This window comes from Ambystoma mexicanum, chromosome 2p (assembly GCF_040938575.1).
Source record: "Ambystoma mexicanum isolate Mex_15411 chromosome 2p, UKY_AmexF1_1, whole genome shotgun sequence".
Classification (NCBI taxonomy): domain Eukaryota; kingdom Metazoa; phylum Chordata; class Amphibia; order Caudata; family Ambystomatidae; genus Ambystoma; species Ambystoma mexicanum.
The window spans coordinates 280,029,702-280,050,638 of NC_090923.1; the positions used below are offsets into that span (position 1 = coordinate 280,029,702).

At 46.0% G+C, this 20,937-nt stretch overlaps 1 protein-coding gene across 3 annotated transcripts in view; it reads right to left on the minus strand.

Annotated features, from left to right (window-relative positions):
• The window catches only part of RFT1 (RFT1 homolog), a 416,949-nt gene that overhangs the window by 159,804 nt on the left and 236,208 nt on the right, over positions 1–20,937 (minus strand). Inside the window, exon 13 of one of the 3 annotated variants that reach the window (XM_069643548.1) lies at positions 371–1,356. The exons of 1 other annotated variant lie outside the window; for it this stretch is intronic. In XM_069643548.1, the coding sequence (XP_069499649.1) occupies positions 1,195–1,356 (162 nt within the window). In that variant the 3' untranslated portion in view covers positions 371–1,194. Of the gene's footprint in view, positions 1–370; positions 1,357–20,937 lie in introns of those variants that run through there. One more of the 3 variants, XM_069643550.1, reaches the window with a different exon arrangement.

Genomic DNA, 20,937 nt, shown 5'->3' on the forward strand with positions numbered 1-20,937 from the left:
TCCAACATTCCAGCTGTATTATTTGCACATCTATAATAATAATTTATGATGACATATAGGTAGGTAGTGCTTATGCACAACCTAAGTGGGCCAAACCTAAAAATAAACAATACATAATTGGATCCTGGGTGTAACATTGGGACATAATGACAATGTGATAATACACAATATACATAATCTCCTACATTAAAATGACATTGCAACAGAAAATCCAAAACCTATCGGTTTACACACAGCTATAGCAATTCCTTTAAAAGGAGAAGCAGATTGTGTATACTCATTGTAAGCAAATATTACTATTTCAAGTATGATCTGCAACCTTTTTTTACCAGTAGCGACCAGCTAGATAATCAATATGTTTTCAAGTCAATCCAGGGAAAACTCACAATGTATTTAATAGAGACATGTCGCAATAAACAAAAGTAAAAAACCTGAGTTCAAATTTCCAGCAAATGGTCCCGTTCACCAGGTGCTCAGGGAGAATAATTCCAGAGAAAAATGCCCATAGATGGCACTGGCAATCGATACACATATTCAATCAGAGCAGACGATTGGTTTGTGCCCTTAACTGTAAGTAGTCGTCTGCAATGTTGTAGTCTCCTCCTGTTGCCTTCTTGGGCAGCACTGGCATGCTATAGCCACTATCTTCTATCTTCTCTCATAGTGGCATGTCTCTGCTGCATCCCTGAGCCGGATCAATCCAATTTTAATCTCACAGATGGTACAAATTAGATTTTGGTTTCCACTGGCACTGATGGTCAAATATAGATAGTCGGTCTTCGCACAGTTGTATTTTTGCATCCTTTATTTCACCTTTCATGAGAACTGATCTGCTTCCTCGTAATAGGTCTACTTCCCTTTTAAACATGATGCTCCCCTTGTGGCACGTGGGCTTGTGCAGTCTTAGTTTCCCACACAGGTAAGAAATGCAAGTACAGCATTTCTAATGAAGCTGCATTAACTCATTCAGAACACATGTTATGTGCGTGTTGTCCTGGTATATCACGATCAACATTACAATGTTAATATTAACATTTTACAGAATATAAATTAAGATAAGAAAAAAGGGACTTACTCCAAGTATCTAGCAGAGATTCTGATTCATTGCACATACATGATTCATATAAAAACCGGTATGGTAGAAAAGTACAGTGTGTGCCATCTGTAAATTGCACACAAGGGTAGTTTTTTAAATTATTTTTTCTTTCTATACTGGGACATAAACTGAGTTCTTAAAAAGTGAACCAGCTTAGTCTCTTTGAAGATAATCGCAACTAGAGACGCCATGCAACACACTACTCCTATTGCAATGTGCATCATTCGTGGCAGCCATCCTTTTTCGCAGCAGAATAGAACCTAGAGAGCAACAAAAACGCATGCAGAAGTATGTTAATAATTTTGGACAGACTAATGCTTCAATTCAGACACAACATTGAAATGAAATTTCATAATTGTTTTAATGAAGGAATTATAATAGAACCATATTTCTAAAGCTTCCACAACCTATGTTATCCACAACCAAAGGATGCTCAAGCCTTCTTTCAGTTTTTAATTATTGTAAAAATCAGTTTAAACAACAGTACATACATGGGATGCTCCTCTTAATAATAGGTAATAGAATTGTGAAATGTATGCTTTGTGACAGGGACGTTGATCCAGCCCTGTCAGGGGTGGGAGGGAGCCCGACCCCAACAACCCTGGGTGCCGGAAAATGTGTAGACAGGCCTTCTCCTACCATCTCCTTACCTGCCAGGATGGTACCATGGCAGGACCTGGTGTTGCACTGCATAACATCCTCGCAAGAAAAGCCACATACCTTAAAAGAAGAAGAGCTGGTTCACCAAGAGAAACTCCCCAATACAATAAAGCCGCATAGAAAAAGGGGCAGGGTTTAAAGCTCTTTTGTAACCTCCCAAGCTTCCCTGTTACACCCCTTGAAAGCAAGGTAAGCCATTGGTAGGGAAAGTGGCCAACCCAGAGAGAGGAAGGGATGTATAAGAGGGAGCTTGGGAGTTGTTTGGTGTGGGCTGCCTTTGAATGAGGACCGGTGGTGGCGGAAGTCTATGAGACCAGAGGTGGCGAGAGCGGCTGGAGTGCGCAGACTATTGTTAAGGAGGAGGTCTGTGAAATGTTTGTGAGAGACGGAGCGTTTCAGCATTAGAGGTAGAGTGGGAGTAGTGGCAGACTGAAGTAGTGGTAGAGATGGTGGTAGTAACTGGCATTTACTGGAAGTAAAGTAGACGGTGGGAGTAGTGAGTGAAGGAGATAGGTGGTAGTGGCCAGTAGAGGGGTGTGCAGGGTCTGACAAGGGGCTAGCGAGAGAGTTGAGTAGGGCACGATATCAATGCAGGTCCGGTGAGAGGAAGACAGTGGTAGTAGAGAGGTAGTGGTAATAGCGGAATAGGAACAGTAGTAGAGGTAGAGCAGGAAGAGCAACAGTGAGTTGGAGAGTAGGAGTAGATACTGGTGCAGACGGAAGTTTAACTAGAGAACCAGCAAGAGGCAGGGAGAATACAGTGAAAGGAAGGAAAGGAATGAATAACAGAGGAAGGAGGATAGTTAAAGTGGTAGCAAGAATAGGAATGGGAAAGGAAGTAAGATCGAAGAGTGGAGGTGGAAAGGCGGAGTGAGAGATTGGAGGGACAGTAACGTGCCGGCAGGAGATCAGCTTAAGGGATAGGTATAGCAAATGGTCAGGTACGAGTGGGTGTAAAAGGTGCGATTGTGATGCTGGGAAAATGAAGGCACCATACCCTATGTTCTAACCAATGATAGGAGAGGGAAAGTTATAGGTTCCCTAGGGAGACGGGTAGTAATTGTCTCAGGGCAAAGACAGATAGGTGTTACCGATTTGAGTGTTACTAACCATCCCGATAGGGATGTCTGGGTTAGGGAGGGGGAAACCAAGTGCGGGGAAGTCGAGAGAGGAAAGGGCCGGCCCTTGCGCCAAATTCCCCAGCCCCATTAGACCCCAAAGAACCTTGCAAATCAACCAGTCTGACCATCAAAAGACCCTTGAATTTACTCAAGGAGTCAGTGTGGTTATTTGTGGCGTGCCGCCCTGTCACAGCTTTCTACAACACTGTGGGATCACAATTCCAAGGATAAAAAGAAATCCTGAAAATTACCAAAAATGGCCACAGCTTGATTAACTTTATCAAGATACTGGACTCTGAGGTTCTCAAATCAGGATAAAGCAAAATGCACAAAGAAACACCATTCCGCTTTAGGCTGCAAAGTTCTTATTTTGAGGGGGTGAGTTCACTTTTACAATTTGTTCACTTTATACTGCTTAAAAACAAATTCTTCTTATTGTATTTAAAGGCACTTATGGGACATTTCACGAGCACCACTCTAAACAGAGAGAACCCTGGAAAACCATGATTATTTCTCTGTTTCAGCGAGGCGGATGATTTCTGTGCATTTGACAGGCCAAATGTAGGCTTGGTTTGGCCCTTTATGCCCAACCTGGGGTGCACCAATGACCAGCACCCAATCCCAACCCTTTACTAATTACAAGATAACAGTGCAGCTACTCATCAGGGAGAGCACTTTAACACCCAGGGACACTAGTGAGTTTGTGTTGACTGTTTGAATAGGAGGCTAGAGTTTGGAGATGGTTGGAAGGATCACATGCTCGAGAGATGTAGAAAGTTGGAGAGGCAGAGGAGTAGAGGGGGAGAGCAAGCTGGTGAGAAGAAAGGAGATGGTAACATTGGAAGGTGGAAGAGTAGTTGAGGTAGGAACACCAGGTGGTGGAGAGAGCACTCTGGTGGAGGAGGTGATACAAGGCTATGGCAGGGGGTTGAAATGGTACCAACAGGTGGTGGAGAGAGAGAGTTGTGGTGGAAGATGCGATACCAGGAGGTGGAAGAGGAGCTGAAGCCCACTAGAGAGGTTTACTGTGTCAACATTGTCAATTGCTCCGGGAAAGATTACAACAGCTTTTAGCTTTCACTAGCAATGTTAGTTATATTGCATTCTACCCAGCAAAGTGCTACAGACCAGACCTATTTGTAGGGTGTAATCATGGGATATCTTGACTGTGCCTTACAAAATTGGTTATCATCTTGTGTATAAACTGTGTGACCAGGCCCACTGTCGAAGGAAATATGCAGGCAGTACTCATATTTCAGGTAGAACTCATTTGTTACTAGCCATCAGTGCCAGCATCTACTTTTAGGCCACAATAGTCAAAGCACCAGTGCATGCAGAATATTACCTGCCCATACTTGTGTCAGCATCTTACAAAACCGACAGGGCCACTTACAACTGCACCGAGATAAATACTGCATTACAAACTTGAATCAATGCTCCTGTCTACCTATAAACCTCTTAATAAGCCGAGATGATGGACAATAACTTTTCATTGCAATATTCAGATTAGGAGAACTGACAAAACACGTAATTTGATAAATGAAATGCGGGGTTCCACTTACAAGATGGCAGAGATCGTCAGATCATCATTGTCTGTCAACCCAAAAGGCAGTGTATGCAGATAGCCACAGTCATAGTGCACAATGTGGCTGTTCCTTCCTGTTGTAGGTTGGGTATGTGTGCTCCAAAGAGGCAGGTAGCAGTGGGTCCTGAGTGGCCCTACTCCGACGTCCACGCACTCCATACACCAGAGCTGCAGCATGCCCAGTGCCATTCATGGAGCGCTGCTGGGACCACACACCAGTGCTAAAGCCGATTTTCTCCCTTATGGGTAGAGGGAGGGTTAGGTTCCATTCCCTCGCTACAGGCACTCTGTCTCTACAGGTACGTCATGATGGCATGCTGCTTAGTTCAGAGGTGCCATCCAGTATTGATCCACTAAACTATAAACTGCCATCACAATTCTCACATACTCTGAACTTTCTACCAGCAGATGTTGCCCTTCAACATGTGCAAAGTGTTCTTAGTTCATAAATATAATAAAATAAAGCAATCTCTGGACAGAGCTCAACAAAGAGCAGCCCACTTGCTGGATTCTCGTGCCCCTGCCCCCAACAAACCATCTACTGATTGCTATTTACTTCTGAAGCTTTGCCTCTCCTGAGTGTTTTTCTACATAAGGCAAACTTATTTTTAATCTGCCTTCCAAAGGAGCACTGGTGCACCCTAGTGAAGAGTAGATTCACTAGCCTCAAGGCCCCTAAATACAGTATCCATGTCCATCCATCTCTTTGACAATCCACTTGCACGCACACTCCTTGCAACCGTTGACACTGCTCTACCCATGGGGCACCTCAGTGAGCTGCCAGACAAAGGAAAGGATACCAACTCTCAATGTGAAGATGGATTTTAAGAATCAGCCTTGTGGACAGATTCTAAGAGGCCACCCTTTCCTGGGTAACAGGAAAAGACATTGATGTCTAGCCAAGTTCTATCAAGGTAGTGTTACTGAGCAGTAAGGCAAAGACTTAGGAGAGTGTAGGGGTGCTGAGGTTTTCAGTTAAGCACACAGAGAGCACTCTTAATAATTCAAGTTAGGCAGAGCGTATAAAAATGCAGAAATATTTATAAGGCCTTGAACAATCTCTTATCAATGAAAACCACAGGTAAGCAAAACTACCCAACATACACTATTAACATATAAACATCCGCCTTGGGGTGCTCGGACTCCGGACCACCAACACTTTACTTTGTAAACAGTTAGATAATTTCGCAGATCACTGTAAATGTAGGGAAGCAAGTGAAGAAAACAAATTAAGTATTGAAAGCAGTTAGAAAACAGATAAGTAGTTCAAAGAGTAGAAAAACACAATACACAGCCTGATAAAAATAAGGTTCTAAACTTAAAAAGTCCTTAGAATATTCCATCCCACTAAAGGAGATGGGGCCTGGTGCCCTTGAAGTCACAAGTCTCGAAGTTAACTCTTTGTAGGGAGTAAGAAAGCTATTAAGGCGGCTGCACCAGGGTTGGCAAAGACTAGTTGTCTCAAGTAGTAAAGAACAAAGCAAGCAAAGGTTTTAGGAGCCCCCCCCCAATCCCACCACCTTAAGGTAATCGAACAAGGGGGTAATTGGCTAGAACTCCACTGAGCGTAGGGTTAAGACTTTGCACCTGTTAAATGCTATGGAGGGAGGGGGGCAGAAACAGACATATATTCACCACATGTACTCTGATTCTTTCAGAAACTACTTTTGAGGTTACCAACTTTGCTGGGTCCACTTCCTTGTTGCGCCATGGTTCAGTTGGAGTTGGTCTATGGATCGCTGGGGCAGATCTCACTTTCTGCGTCAGAGTTTAAGTCAGACTTGTCTGTGGTTCCATGATTGGGCTAGATGGTTTCTGACACTGGACTGCTGGAAAACCCTGGCACGATGTAGAGGAGACAACCATGATGCTGAGGACCTCAGGGGACCCCCCAGGACGAGATGCAGATGGGAAACCGTGATGAACATCATGATCAGGTGGCGCAAGACGACTTTTGTAGGAGAGACAAAGAAGCTAGTCCTGCAAGGCCCTTCTTCGTATCAGAGCTGCAACTACATGGGAAGGTCTCTTGTCTCACTAGTCAAAGCTCTGAAGAGTCCCAAGTACTAAGGGCAGCAACTTATGCAATACAGTATCTCAGGCAGAAGCTTGTCAATCCACAGGGTGGTCCCATGACACCTCTTAAGGCTTCCAAGGGCAGATCCTCGAGCAGGTCTCAAGACTGATTGCTCCCACCACTGAGGTTGTGGCACCAATGGAGGTCATCAGCAGATCAAACAAAGGAGCTTCGCGGGGTCAGTTGCTGAAGGCAATTCTGGTTTGCGCCTCTTTGAAGTAGTCTTGGCTCCAACTATGATCTTGAAGAGTTACTGCAAGAATCCTCTTTTTAGTCTAAATTCAAGATGGAATCACTGCTGAGCCCGCCAATATTAAGGATCTGCAACATTTCAACTGGCACAGGCTATCCATCATGCCCAGTCATGGGCAGCTGCCGGCCACCACATCTGCCTTGTAACAGACACACTTTCACCAGGATGTGGACTGGGACAACACTGACCCTGCCCCCATGCCCTTCACAAACATATGCCAACACTTTGCCCAAGAAAGCCAAGGTCTTTCCAGGAAAGGGCTTGCATTACATCGAATATCTGTCCCTTAAAGGGCAGGAAGAGGCCAAAAGGACAAGGGAAAATCCTGTGGCATGGCCATTTTAGAGTATATGGTACTATAAAAGGCATTATGCTGTAAAATGCAAACGTGCATGCGAGAAAGGTAAATAAACATGGAAGAAAAATATCCACTGCCACCTGCCCAACCTGGACACAGGATGCAAGTAAAAGATACTTAAAAAAACGAGAAAGGGATACAAAGTACCCCATACTACACCTTACTGTATGGTGATGTGTGCAGTGCTCAAAAACCCCCAAAGAATTACGTAATGGGGGAAAGAGTACCTATGCACCATTAGTCAAAGGGACTGACCAGTGCCCCCAACAAAGATGGCCTAAGCAAAAAAAGGTCAAGCAAAAAAGCTTTACAAGCCTTCAAACAACAGGACAGGTTAAAAAAATAAAGCAACACATCAAGGGGTTCCACAGAGGTCTGTTTGGGGAAAGCAGCAAAAAGCTAATCTTCCCTAACTCTCACCTATTCTTTTCTCATGAGCAGTTCAGCCGTTACCCCTTATACAAGAGAGTGAAGGCATCAGGGGAACTAAATAAATAGCAAACTATTAAACCTTTTGAAAATGACACACTATTGATTATGACGAAACTGGCTCACCACTTAGCACACCTGTAGAATGTTCAGTCTACCTCAAAGTTCAAAGTGACTAAAACGGGGATGCAGCCAATAAAGCCTAGTTTCATCTTATAATGAGTAACATCTTCACAGAAATATGTGAGGATACACTAGTCCAGGGAGCATCTAACGCTTTAGAAGGGGCCAAATGCGGGAGTCCCTCTGTGCTGCTGTCCTTGTGTGAGGGACCAGACTGATATGCAAATGGGTATTTTTCCTCTGTAAAAGGTACAAATAGTTAACATGTGGTTGTCCACCACTCTGAATGGGAATCATTCCAGAGAATAGGTTATTATTCTCAGTAGAGGAGATCCCACGTGTTTGGCAAATTTGCAGAGCTTGGGGTCTCACTCCAATTTAGAAAGGGTAATCCAGGCACAGGACCTCTTGCTCTCGTTGCCTAGAATGTAAACAGGATCCCTCTTCCTTTATTTATATAAGCAATTTAAAGTCTAATTTTGTGTACACCAGAATGCATTTTAACAAGAATATTTATCTTTAAATACTATTTAAAATCTATATGAGACAACATGAGTAATGAATTGCAGTAATTTAGAAGCACCGCCACACTGGTATGTTTTGTAATTTATTGTACACATACCTGCAGTTATATATTCATCCAATGTCAACATTCCCTATTCACTAATTTCCCAGACTTTCCTTTTGATCATTGGAAGATCTCTATTCTGATGCATATACAACTTTAAAAGATCCATTCTTTCACTAAGATGCCTCTTCCGAGAAATCAGTTATTCTACTCTTGCATATTTAACAATCTTTGCACAGTTATAAATAAATCACTCAACTAACTACTAATGATTACTTAGTTATGAATGCGATCTGAACCTCCAGGATGTAAAACCCAAGAGCGAGATACATGTGCATTCATTTTCAAAGTTAGCAAAAAATGCATTTCATCGCCTGATTTATATTGCATGCTGTACCTTCTAGCATCAACGTTTCTTCACATGCCTGCTGTGTGCTCATTGCCTGGTCTTTTTTGCAGCATCTGGACGCCTAATCATGGAATCGCTTCATAGCTCTATATCTCCGCCTAGTTGTGGAACCTTTTATATATTGTTTGATTGCCTAGGCCCAAGTTCAAAACTAGTGTCTATTTTCATAACAGAGTGTGAATGAGTTATCTGTTTTTTCATTACGCTGCGAGATGAGGCGACTTGGTACAAAACAGGACTCCTGGATTTGAACCAGACTGCCGTTCACTTTTGGCAAGCAAATTAGTTGGTGCATGCCCATTTTATTTTAAATATGTGCATTTTGAAAGTGATAATTGGCAGGAGCATAGCTGATGTTAGCCGATATTGTCTTTGAAGCTCTGAACAGTTCTTTAAACAAAATAAGCTTTCTTTTTTATAAAGCACATATACAGTCTGATTGCCAGTGGCTTAAGTAAAGAAAACCCCCTGGACACTATGCACATGGTTTCTAACCCAGTTATAAGGTTTCTTCCAAACTAACTTGAATTAAACAGTACATTAATGAGAAAATAAAACAGTAGTATTTTTCCAGGCATCCCGAAACAGCAGGTGAGCAAAACTCCAACACATTTGGACTGTACCACCAGGGAGAAGCAGAATGCAAAGGACACTGGAGCCAGGCTCCAGCCAGTAAGAACAAACCAGGATCATTCGCAGCAAATCACCATCCATTTGTCCATGGGTAAGACTCACGAAAGGATCTAAGGAATGCTCAAGGTATACCAATGATAACACATTCACTGAGGGACTTGTCTAAGCCACCCCTCTAATCAGACTCCCGGCAGCACATACAGGTTTTGGCCTAAGCATAGGCATTCCCAGAATGGATGTAGATTGGCGATGACGTAAAAACAGTCTACAGTAGTTTAAACCACAACCAAGGGTGGCTATGTGGGCTCTGGATGAGCATTCATCAGCAACACAGCATATTGCTGGCCACGCCCTATGGACACAGGCATAGGAATGGCCAGGAGAAGGGCTTGAAAAATACTTTAATTCTCTAACCACATAGGTCCACTAGGCTACTAATGAAAACCAGTGATTACAACCCAGTGTAGCCAAAACTAAATCAGAACTGCAAACAGCATACTTTGCAACACACTTTCAGAATGACAGAATCACACGGGGTCCAAAATGGGATACTTTGTAAGCACCCCTTACCTGCTAGCCATATGGCTACTAGGGGCAGTGAACCGGAAAAAGGATACAGTGACATGGGGACTTCAATAGAAGTCCCTCTACTGAAAATAAAAGTCAAAACTCCATGGACACTAGCAACAAGTTTAGGTGACTGTGACAAAGTAACCCTGTGTGATTTTACATGAACACAGGGGGACAGGCGCCACCCAGAGCCAGTGAATGTTGGAAACAGTGGAGTTATGGGTCGGACTGTAAGGAAGGCATGGCATCAACAGTAAGAAAGATACAAGTGACCAAGGGTGTTTATTGAACTTCAAAAAGGGTTTGAAAAACATTATTATTATTACCCATCTAATCCTAAATCTACAGATGGGAGCAAGCTACGACCATCTGCAGTCCTAGTGGTGTCTTGTCTAAATAAATGCCTTTTATATGCCATTTAAATAAATGACTAATAAACTTATTGCCAATCCTTACCTCTAAATACAAATAGTGTGGGAAACAGTGTTACGAAAAAGAAATAAGTGTTCACAAAATGATAGCTCAGCATGTTCAGGCCATTTGCCTCCCTTCCCATGTTTCAGCATGGGACAAGGTGGATCACTCGAGCGCAGCACAGTCTCTGGCTTCTTTAGCAGGATACAGTTCAATCATTAGCATCAGGGCCTTCTCTGCTCAGGTTTCTTTGCTTATAAAGGTCAATTTATTCAAAGCAACTGATGCGACCAAATCAACGATAGGTTTTTTTCCTCTTCCAGATTTTCACAAGAAATTTAGGTGATTCGCTTTTCACCCCGATCCCCCTCAGCCGGGCTAGATCCTTTTAACACAATGTTCATCACCTTGGATCCCCCTCATCCGTGCTCAGATCCCTTTTGACACAATTAGTCTCCCTCAGCTGGGCTCGGACCAATTTCAATTAACATCAACTATCGAAGACTTTCAAATGTGCACAGGGTTTGGCTTGACCCGTTGCAGGCCTGCTTTCATTTCACAATTTCTTTCCTTTTAACAATTGCCACTGCTCAGTTTGATACCTAACAGAGACTTTCGTATGAGCACCCACGTGTTGCCGGACCACTCCATCTACGGTATCGTATCTTGGCTTCAAAGTTCAGTCACTCATCTGCTTGCAGCATATGCTTCACACACTGTTCTCTTCAGGTTTCTCTATACAATGTTGCCGCTTGCAACCTTGGCTTCAACACAGACAGGTCTGGTATCAGTCTCCCCAACTCACTGGCTGTGCTGACTTCACTGACTTCACTGGTGCTGGTTTGTTGTAGGAGCCAAGGACAGTACCACACCAGCAAACTATTCTCCCCGCCTTCACTATCGAAACGTGAGAGCCCTGGGTACCTTCAACACACAATGCAGGTTTCTTCGGCTTTTATTCCAGGTCTTACGTTTCCTATTCTTTTTATTTTTTTTATTTTTTTATTTTAATTTGGTTTTACAATAACAAAAAAAAAGAAAGAGAAAAAACAAAAACCAAGAAGCAAACAGTAGAAAAGAGAAAAAAAAAGAAATATACATCTCCAGAAGTACATGTCAATCCAATCAGGGCGGAACATAGCATGTTATTAAGAATCACATAGTTTGGCAATAGTTCCATATTTCTGGTTGTGTCACTTCCACTGTTCGCTTCAACCCACTTCCGCCCCCCTCCCCCACTTGGGTTAGTATACATCTTATGCATAGTTGTTTAACGTAAGTACTAGAAACGCACAGTAAACACAGTACAACGTCTGGCAGCACCATTGCCGCTGAAAATGAGGTTTTTTTTTCACCCCATGTAGTGTTCTTTAAGTTTTGCATCTTAAGATCAAGCCTTTGAGGGTTCCTCCAACTGGGAGTCTGAGATAGGCGTAATATATTTACTCTTGAAGTACATCCATAGGGTTTCACATTTTGCTGCCTTATTATGTAGGGAGGCCGTGATTGTTTCCATCAGGTAGATGTTCGAGGCCAGTTTGACCCATTCGTTCTTTCGTGGGACTAAAGGAGATTTCCATTTGATCGCTATTAGGGCTCTCGCCGCCAACAGTAGTTGGGGGGGGCCAAGCCTTTCACCCGGAACCAATCTTCCTCGTCTTTTTCGAGGCCGAACAGTATAAGATAGGGGTCAAGCTCCCTTTGGATCTCGTCTACCTCCTTGATCCAACCCAGGACTTCAGTCCAGAACACTTTGATGTGTGGGCAGCTCCACCACATGTGACAGTAGTTAGCAGTTTCGCCACAATTCCTCCAGCATCTCGGGCTCATGGACTGGGACATTTTAGAAAGACTAAGAGGATCATATTGCCACCTGTGTAGAAGCTTTATTGCATGGAGCTTATATTGGTTGGATATGGAGGATTTAGGTGCAGCTCTACACATTAAGTCCCATTGATTGGGGAGTATCTCTTTGCCAAAGTCTTTTTCCCATCTGGCCCTGAGGGGATCTGTGGTTCCGTCTCGCGCCGCTAATAGCGCCTGATACATCACGGATATGAGGCCTTTCATTTCTGATCTGGAGTCTAAGAGTTTCTCAAAGGTGGTAAGGTCTCTTTTAAGCTTTTCTCTCCATTCGGGTTTCGTTAGTACCCCTTTTAATTGGGAATGTCGATAGATTGCCTATCCCCAATGCCGTCGTCAGGTCCGGTAATGTAATGAACGAGTCCTTTCTTTGGAGTTGCCCCACCCGTTCCAGACCCGCCTCATACCATGCCTGGCACCACTCTACATTGGGGATATAGTTGTTTATACCGGGTGACCACAGGTGACTGAGCGGGGATGGCCAGGTAGTGACTTTGCGCATTTCTTTCCCAGTTCGCCATATGTTCCATATAGTGCTCAGTATGGGGTGGCATTTGATTTTCCTTTGTACCCATTGGTATGGTGACCATAGCCATTCTGAAACTGCAGCAGGGGACAGATAGTGATTGTCCATCTGTACCCAATGAAGGTGCTTGTGGTTCCTAAGGTGTGGAATTAGGACGCGCAACTGGGCGGCTTTATAATAGGTTTTCAGATTGGGAAGCCCTACTCCTCCCTTGTCTTTGGGGAGTATCAGTGTGTTGTATGAAATTCTCGGGTTCTTCCCCTGCCAGATGAATCGCATCATGATCTTTTGGACATCTATGAAGAATCTTTTGGGCATCTCAACTGATAACATCTGAAAGGGATAGTGGAATCGGGGGAGGCATACCATCTTGGCGGTGTTAATACGCCCCAGCCAGGAAATCGTCAATTTGCTCCATTTCTTTAGATCTAATTCAAATCGCCGGAGAAGCTGAGGGAAGTTAGCCTCATAAAGGTCACTCAGGGTTCTAGAAATGTGTATACCCAGGTATTGCAACATTGTGTCTTCCACTTTGAGCCCTAATGAGAGGAATTTAGCATCGTTCTCTTCTTGGGTACCTTGGAGGGGGAAAAGTATGTACTTAGATTTGTTTACTTTGAAGCCGGAGCACCGCCAATATTCCTCTATTAGGTGTAGGGCATGAGGGATGGAGCATGTAGGGTTTGTTATGTGTAGAAGGATGTCATCTGCATACAATGCTGCCTTATATTCCACCTCTCCCAATCACATTCCTTCTATGTGGGGATCATCTCTCATTTTTTGCGCCAGCGGTTCGATGGAGAGTGCCAACAGGATCGCAGAGAGGGGGCATCCCTGTCTGGTTCCTCGCCGTAGGTCGAACCACCTGGAATATTCCCCATTTACATATATCGATGCCTTGGGAGAGGTGCATATTGCTCGTATCCCATCTCGGATTTTTGGGCCTATCCCTACTTTCTGTAGGACTGCTCCCAAGAAGTCCCATTCCACCCTATCAAAGGCCTTTTCTGCGTCGATTGACAGGAAGACCGGATCATCTGGTAGGTTATGGGCTGCATGAATGAGGTGTAACATTTTACGCATTGTGTCGGCTCCCTGCCTCCCGAGAATAAACCCGACCTGGTCAGGGTGGATCAAGTTGGGCATTAGGGTTTCCAGTCTCGCTGCTAGTACCCTAGCATAGATCTTGGTGTCGAGATTGAGGAGGGAGATGGGGCGGTACGACCCGCAGAGTTTGGGGTCTCTCCCTTCCTTAGGGATTACTGTTATGAGCGCTCTCTTGAAAGAGTCCGGTGCAACTCCAGTGTCCACTATCTCGTTAAAGAGCTCTGTTAGGAAGGGTGTCAGTTGTTCCCTAAAGATCTTATAAAAGCCGGCTGTATAACCATCTTCACCCAGAGATTTCCCCAGTGTTAGCCGTTTGATTGTGTCCCGGATCTCGTGTTCAGCTATTGGAGTATCAAGGAGCTCGGACTCTGTGTGTGTTATTGCGGGCATGGTGATTGAGGACAAATAGGAGGTTATGTCAGATTGGGCAGAGGTCAACTCGGAGGTGTATAGATTTTCATAAAAGCTGGCAAAGCACTCAGGTATCGAGTGGGGAGGGTGCACCATGGGAGTAGTGGTCTCCATTATCTCCTTCACCTTGCGTTCTGCTCTCTGTTCCCCAAGTCTAGCTGCTAATAGTGCATCAGCTTTGTCTCCCTTTTCGTAGTATATCTGCCTAAGAAATTGCAATTTGCGCACTACTTGGCCGTGCTCGAACAGCCGTAGTTCCTCTCTTTTACGTTGAGCTGCATCTATTTTGTCAGGGTCCACCTCTGGGTTTCCTCTTACTTCCACCTCTAGTTGATGTATTTCATTACGTAGCTTGTTTTCTACAATCTTACGTTCCCTTTTTTTGGAGGAGCCCTCGCGTATCAGTATGCCTCTCCAAGTGGCCTTCCCAGCTTCCCAGATCATTTGTTTGGAGACCTCCCCATTATTGTTCACCTTAAAATATTCTTCAATCTCGGTCCCCATTTCATTTTTAAACACTGCATCATTCCAGAGGGACTCGTTGCAACGCCAAGGTCCCCCAGTGACAGGTAGGTTGGTCCAGTTGACATCTGCTAGAACCATGTCTTGGTCTGACCACGTTATCGGGACGATTCCAGAGTAACTTGTGGAACCTGTGAGGTCGGCTGATAGAAATATGTAATCTATACGTGTAAATGTGCCATGAGGGTTCCAATAGAAGGTGAATCCACTCTCTCTAGGGTGCAGAGTTCTCCACACGTCCCGTAGTTCGTATGGCTCCATGATGACAGCTAGTTCTGTACGGTCCCCTCTTGTGTTGGGATCTCGTTTCCGGGTTGCTTGGTCTCCAGTCTATGGACGGGTCGACCCACTGGTTAAAGTCGCCTCCCAAAATGACGTGGCCTGCAGCTTCTAGCACTATTTTGGGGATCGTTTTCCTAAGGAATGCGGCCTGTCCACTGTTGGATGAGTATATTGTGGCAATTGTGACCTGGACTTTCGCAATTTTTCCCACTATCAGGAGGGCTCGACCACTCACATCCGAAGTCTTTTCTAGTTCAAATCCAGTTCCCCTCTTGATTAAGATTCCGACCCCTCCTTTCCTGAGCGGGCCAGAGCCCAAGAATTCTATGCCTCCCCGCTTCCCCAGAACGCTCCGCTCTTCCCCCTTTGCAAATTTCGTCTCCTGGAGAAGGAGAATGTCTATGTCAGATCTGCGGAATTCTCTATGCACCAGTGACCTCTTAGTTGGCGAGTTCAATCCCTTCACATTAATGGTCCCAATTCTGAGGAGGCCCTTGCCTTTAGACTCATCAGGTGACACCATCGGCAACTTGTATTGGGGGATCATTCACCTTCAGCGGCCAGAGAAATATGCAATTTCTTAGTGTCTCATTGACTGTGGTGTGTTGGAATGAGCCAAGTAATGCTAGTACGTTTCCCAAGTGTCAATTACCCTTCCCCTCTCTCCCCCTGTTCCGCCATAATTGGTGGTGCTCGTGTGAGCACGGGAACTGGAGGTGCTGCACGGGCAGCTGTTGACGGCGTCCGGAACGGACTGGATGACAGTGTGCAGTCCGTTGGCAGACCATCAGTGGGGACCGTTGCCTCACTGTCCCAGTCAAATATATCATCTCAACTTAAGAATGAGCCCCTATCACATTCTCCCTCCCCCACAAACATTGTATAATTTCAACAAAAGCAACAAACATGTAGGAGTATAACGTTACGTGCATTCCCAGGGTCCTCCCGCGAGAGTCTGTGTCCCCTCTCGATCCAAAGTGGGTGCCCCACCTGCGGTGACACCCGCGTCGCGGATCTTGCTGGTTCTCAGTCTCTGCGGGGGTCGGTGTCCCATGTTTCAGCTGAGGCTGTAGTTAAGCCGATTCGCAGGAGCCACAGGATATCTCTTCATTTTTCACTGTCAGGAGTGTTGTTGGGACGTCTGTATTTCCTTGATCCCTTTACTCTCTTCTGCCTGGGGCCCTGGAGTTCCCATTGTGATCCAGGCCGCTCATTTTCGCCACCTTCGTTGCCCCTCGGGCCCGTGCCGAGGAGGTCAGCAATGCAGTCTTTGATTTCTTCCTCAGATCGGAGGACGATTTTCCTGCTTCCGTGCTCAAAGGTGAGCGAGAAAGGATATCCCCATCTATACCGTGTGCCCTGGTCTTTGAGCCATTTCGTCAGGGGGCTGCAGAGGCATCTGAGCGCTAATGTTAGTGAGGATAAGTCCTGAAAAATGGTGATTTGGGCGCCTCCCATTGTGAGCGGGCCTCCGGACCTGGCCTTCTCGAGAATTCTGGTTTTGGAATTTCTCCAAGACGGAACGCGGTCCGTCAGCTCTATGTATTCGTTCAGTTTTAGGTTCATCAATTTCTTCATCAGCGGTTAATATTTATATGATATCGTGGATGGTGTCTTTGAGGTCCTTTTCAGTTTCGCCTTCGCGCTCTGGAATATCAAAAAAGCGGAGGTTATTCCTCCTCTCTGATTTCTAAGTCATCCATCTTGAGCCGCACCTCAACCTCCCTTTTTTCAATATTAAGAATCCTTATGTCCATCTGGGTTTCAAGGGTGTCAATCGAGGCCTGGTTTTTTCTCAACACTTTCCAGCCGATTCTTCAAATCTGTCCATTCTCTGGGTAATTTTATCGATTTTACCACCAACGTTTGCCCCCATGTTTTTTATCTCGCTTAATAATGTGGCGATGTCTCCTTTGGTAGCAGCAGCACCTGGCTCCGAGGTGTCTGTGGACATGGTTGCTGTGGGTCTGATGAACGAAGGGGATGGGTCGTCGGCAAATCTGGCCAGTTTGTGATGTGTCCATATGATGAGACCCGGGTCATAGGAGGCACACGCCCCTGAATCGGAGGCCTTACCCTCTTCGGAGTTGCACAGGACTGCAGGATCAGGGCTGTCCCCTATATTTGGCACCGCATGCAAGTCGACGTGCAGTCATCGGGGTTTGCGATGAGCATTCCGTGAGGCCGTGGGGCGAGTCCTTTGGAAAGCACTCCCAAAATTGTGCTCTATCGGAGGGAGAATCGACGGTGACCAGGTCTAGTACAGCATTCCTGGAGATGTCGCTGTCAGTTGGGAGCGCCAGGAACCCCAAAGTACGTCCCACTGGGGGGGGGGAGCAGCACGTGTCCTCAATATATCATTAGAGTGTGGCGGTCAGTAAGGTTCAAATGCGGACCGACGAGGTCCCTTGCCATGCCGGCATGTAGACATCCAATACAAAGCACATATGATCAGCGTGTCAGGGGAACATCTTGTCTGCTGTCTCTCAGTATGGGGGTTGTGAAGTTCGTGGGCATAGGGAATCCCTATCTTCCTTGTTGATCAGGGATCAGGCTGCGTATGAGGTGGGGGGGGGTCTGGACCCCATGTTCGGGTGTCCGTTGCTTGGTGGCCGTGTGGAGTGCATTTCTTTATCGTGAGTCGTCCTCCACAGGAGGGGAGGCTCACCTCTCCCGTGGGAGCACCCAGGGCACGTCGCCAATGAGGACACTGGTGAGCTTTGGGGCATAGGGGCCCGGCGTATGACAGGTGGGGGCTTCCGGTGGTGTCAGCCCGTTTCCAGGCTCCCCAACTTGGGGCGCAGGGGAAGCCGCAGCCCCCCCGAGGGAGGTCCCCAGCCGCGGGGGCCGCAAGCAGACAGGCCGCAGGCACCCGTGAAGGAGCGCCGTCCGAGGCCGCGTGCAGTTCCACGGGTATGCGGATAGGCTCCTCACCTGGGGATCTCCGGTGTCACGGCGTGCTGCGAAGCGCTCCGCGATTCCTCCCTGCTAGTTGACGGGTTGAAGGCCCAGGCGGGTGCTGCGGAGGCTGTCTGTCCGGGCCTCAGAATTTCGTGTAGACGACCGCGGGGCGGCAGCAGCAGTTGGCCCAAGTTGTACTTTCGATTCCCATGCACTGGGAAGCGGGTTTCTTCGGACGGCGATTGCTTCGGGAGGACGGGGGGGTATTTATGGATCAGCACCTTGATTCACTTCCATGGGGGGGTCATGAGACGGGGGCTCAACGCGTCTCAGGGACCAGAGGCGTGGGAGCTCACATGAAGGCTGGGCTCATTCGTCCGCCCCCTGGTGGCCAGTCCTATTCTTTTTTTTTTATTTACGAGTTTTAATCGCATTGTGATTTTTACAAGATTCTCGAAGGCTCATGAAAGTTATGGTCTTTCGGAGTAAAGGTCAAGGGTACTTCCCTCCTTGCAATCCTCTTCGGTCTTGCCGTCTTTCACCTTGTATTAAACTGCCATCTTGGAACTGCTGCTCTGCCTCGCCCAGAGTGTGCATTCGTGCTCCGCCTTTTATCTGTGTGGGGAAGTGTGATGGAAGTCAGGTGTGTGTAATGACCAGTAATTGCCTGACCATTGTATTGGGACACGTCAGGTACATGGCTCGGGTGTTAGTCCGTTGTCTCTCACAGTGAGCTGTCAGTGAGAAAGTGTTTGTTTTGGAAAGGGGGGTAGGGGAGTGTTGCGCTCCTAAGTATCTTACCTGGTAGGATGGGGTAAAGGTGTTACAGGGAGGGGGATACCGCCCCTCGCCATCTGGTGACCCACTTTCACTCCCCGACCGAAGACCCCTCATCCAGGTGATCCTCCCGCACTGGTACACCCCTAGAACTGGATCTAAAAATCGATGGCCATGTCCTGGCTACCTGGATGACAGAGACTAGCGGGTGAGACACCTTCAGGTTTCTCACAGGACCCCCCGGGTCACTTTCCCCAGCATCCTGGCACATGACAGGAGAAAATCACATTCCTGCTACACTTGCCAGTCTCAGGGACCCAGGTGCTTCCCTCCCACAATGCTACATCAGAGCCCCAGCAACATAAACAGTGTTCCAAACCAATACGACGATTTCCAGGCTAGTGGAAAGGATCCAGCCCCCACTTGAGAGAAGCTAACGTTTGCCCTAGCCAGACCCAAATCTCCAATACTCAAAGGAAAAGCTCCCCCTTTAAGAGAAAGACTTTCTGTGTGGCCAGCAAAGATAGTGGATACAATGCTACTAGTTCACCAGGCGCTTCATAAATTGTAAGGTTTGGAAGTGAGCAGACCCACAACAAACACTGCCATTCAGTGAATACAATGCTTTAAGCAAGCGACTCTCCATATGCAGTGAAACCTTCGACAACAGAGTGTAAACTCTACTATAACCAAGTAGCTGAACCCTATGCTGGGAAAACAAAGTAGCATGCTCCCAACATTCACAACGTTTTTTTAAATGTCTTTATTTCAATTTTCAAAATAACCTAAAACTAAAAGACGTCATGTCATACTGGGCAATCAAGTTACAGGATATCAAATGCAATAAGGCTAACATCCCTGTACAGGTTGTGGCAGTGACGCATTTCTGCATATCAACAAGTCCTCTTTCCGGTAATAGGCGGATTCCACAGTTTCCTCACATACCTCCCAGCCACTCCTCAGATGTCCAGCAGGCATGCATATATTCCCAGATAAACAGAATGCGACTGTAGCTGCCTCCCAAAATTGCCTACAAACATAACCATAAGTCTTGTTGTACATTCATCGTATGGCATGGAACTCAGAGGGGAGAGTACAATTCACAGTGGCTTCTCATTGACGCTCGGCTAATGTTTAGTGGAATAGTTTCCCATTGCATCCCAACATGCTGATTGTGTGTGGTCTCCCATTGCATTTGATGTAATGAATTAAGCTCCACTCTTCCCCACCTCTGTAGAGCTTTACGCCCAGTTAGAGGGCTTGGTGCTTTCTAGTATTTTCATGCCATTGTGATTAGTCCAATTGCCAGTACCAGGGAGGGTTTAAAATCCTACCTGTTGGTGTTCTTTGGGATCTCAAAGATCAAAGGTCCAGCAAATACGCAGCAGGGGTTAGCGAGGCCTGAGTTAGATACAGTTTTTGTAGCCAATTACAGATTTTTTCCCAGTGATGAGAGATCTTCAGAGATGACCACCACATGTGGATCAACTCGGCATTCACTGTCTGGCACTTAGGGCAGCAGTGTGTGGTGTCAGGGAGCATTTGTGCCAGCTTTCCAGGGGCCAGGTAAACCATAGGAAGCAGATTGAGTTGTATTAACGTAACGCTGGTTTCTCGACACTATTTTAGGGTAGGTGAGGATAGACTCCCATTCAGTGTCTTCAAAGATATATCCCAGGTTCCTCTCCGATATAACCATGATCTTTAATTCCGTCTGGGAAGCTTTCTCAGTTAATACCTCATATATTAGCAATATCCTCTTCCCCACATCACTACAGCCATAAAGAGCACTTAGGATGGCGTCCTGGGGCCGTTCCACTGGCAATTCTGTCAAGTGTTGCTTGGCTCTATCAAGTAAGGCAATATAAGTTAGAAACTGCCACACTGGGATCTCCTGAGGATTTCTTAATTCTTCAAATGGTACGAGGCATCCCTCTGCAAATATAAGACCCCAGGTCACTATATCATGCATTTCCCAGTGTGATCGTTTGGGGTGTAATAAAGTAAGGGGCAGACCGGGTCCAGTGCCTAGTGGAATATCTGGAGTGTAGTGGGCCCCAAATGCATTTTGATGGAGGTTTGTTTCCAGATTTGGACTCCGTCTTGATCAAGAAATCGGTTTCTCTATTTGTCCCATCCATCCACAGGGCTTCCTTCATTGTGTGTGGGCCAATCGAGCTACCGAGAAGCCTTGTTTTAGAGTTCACATCATCTGAGAGCAACATGGGCACATACTGTAGTTGCGCTGCCAT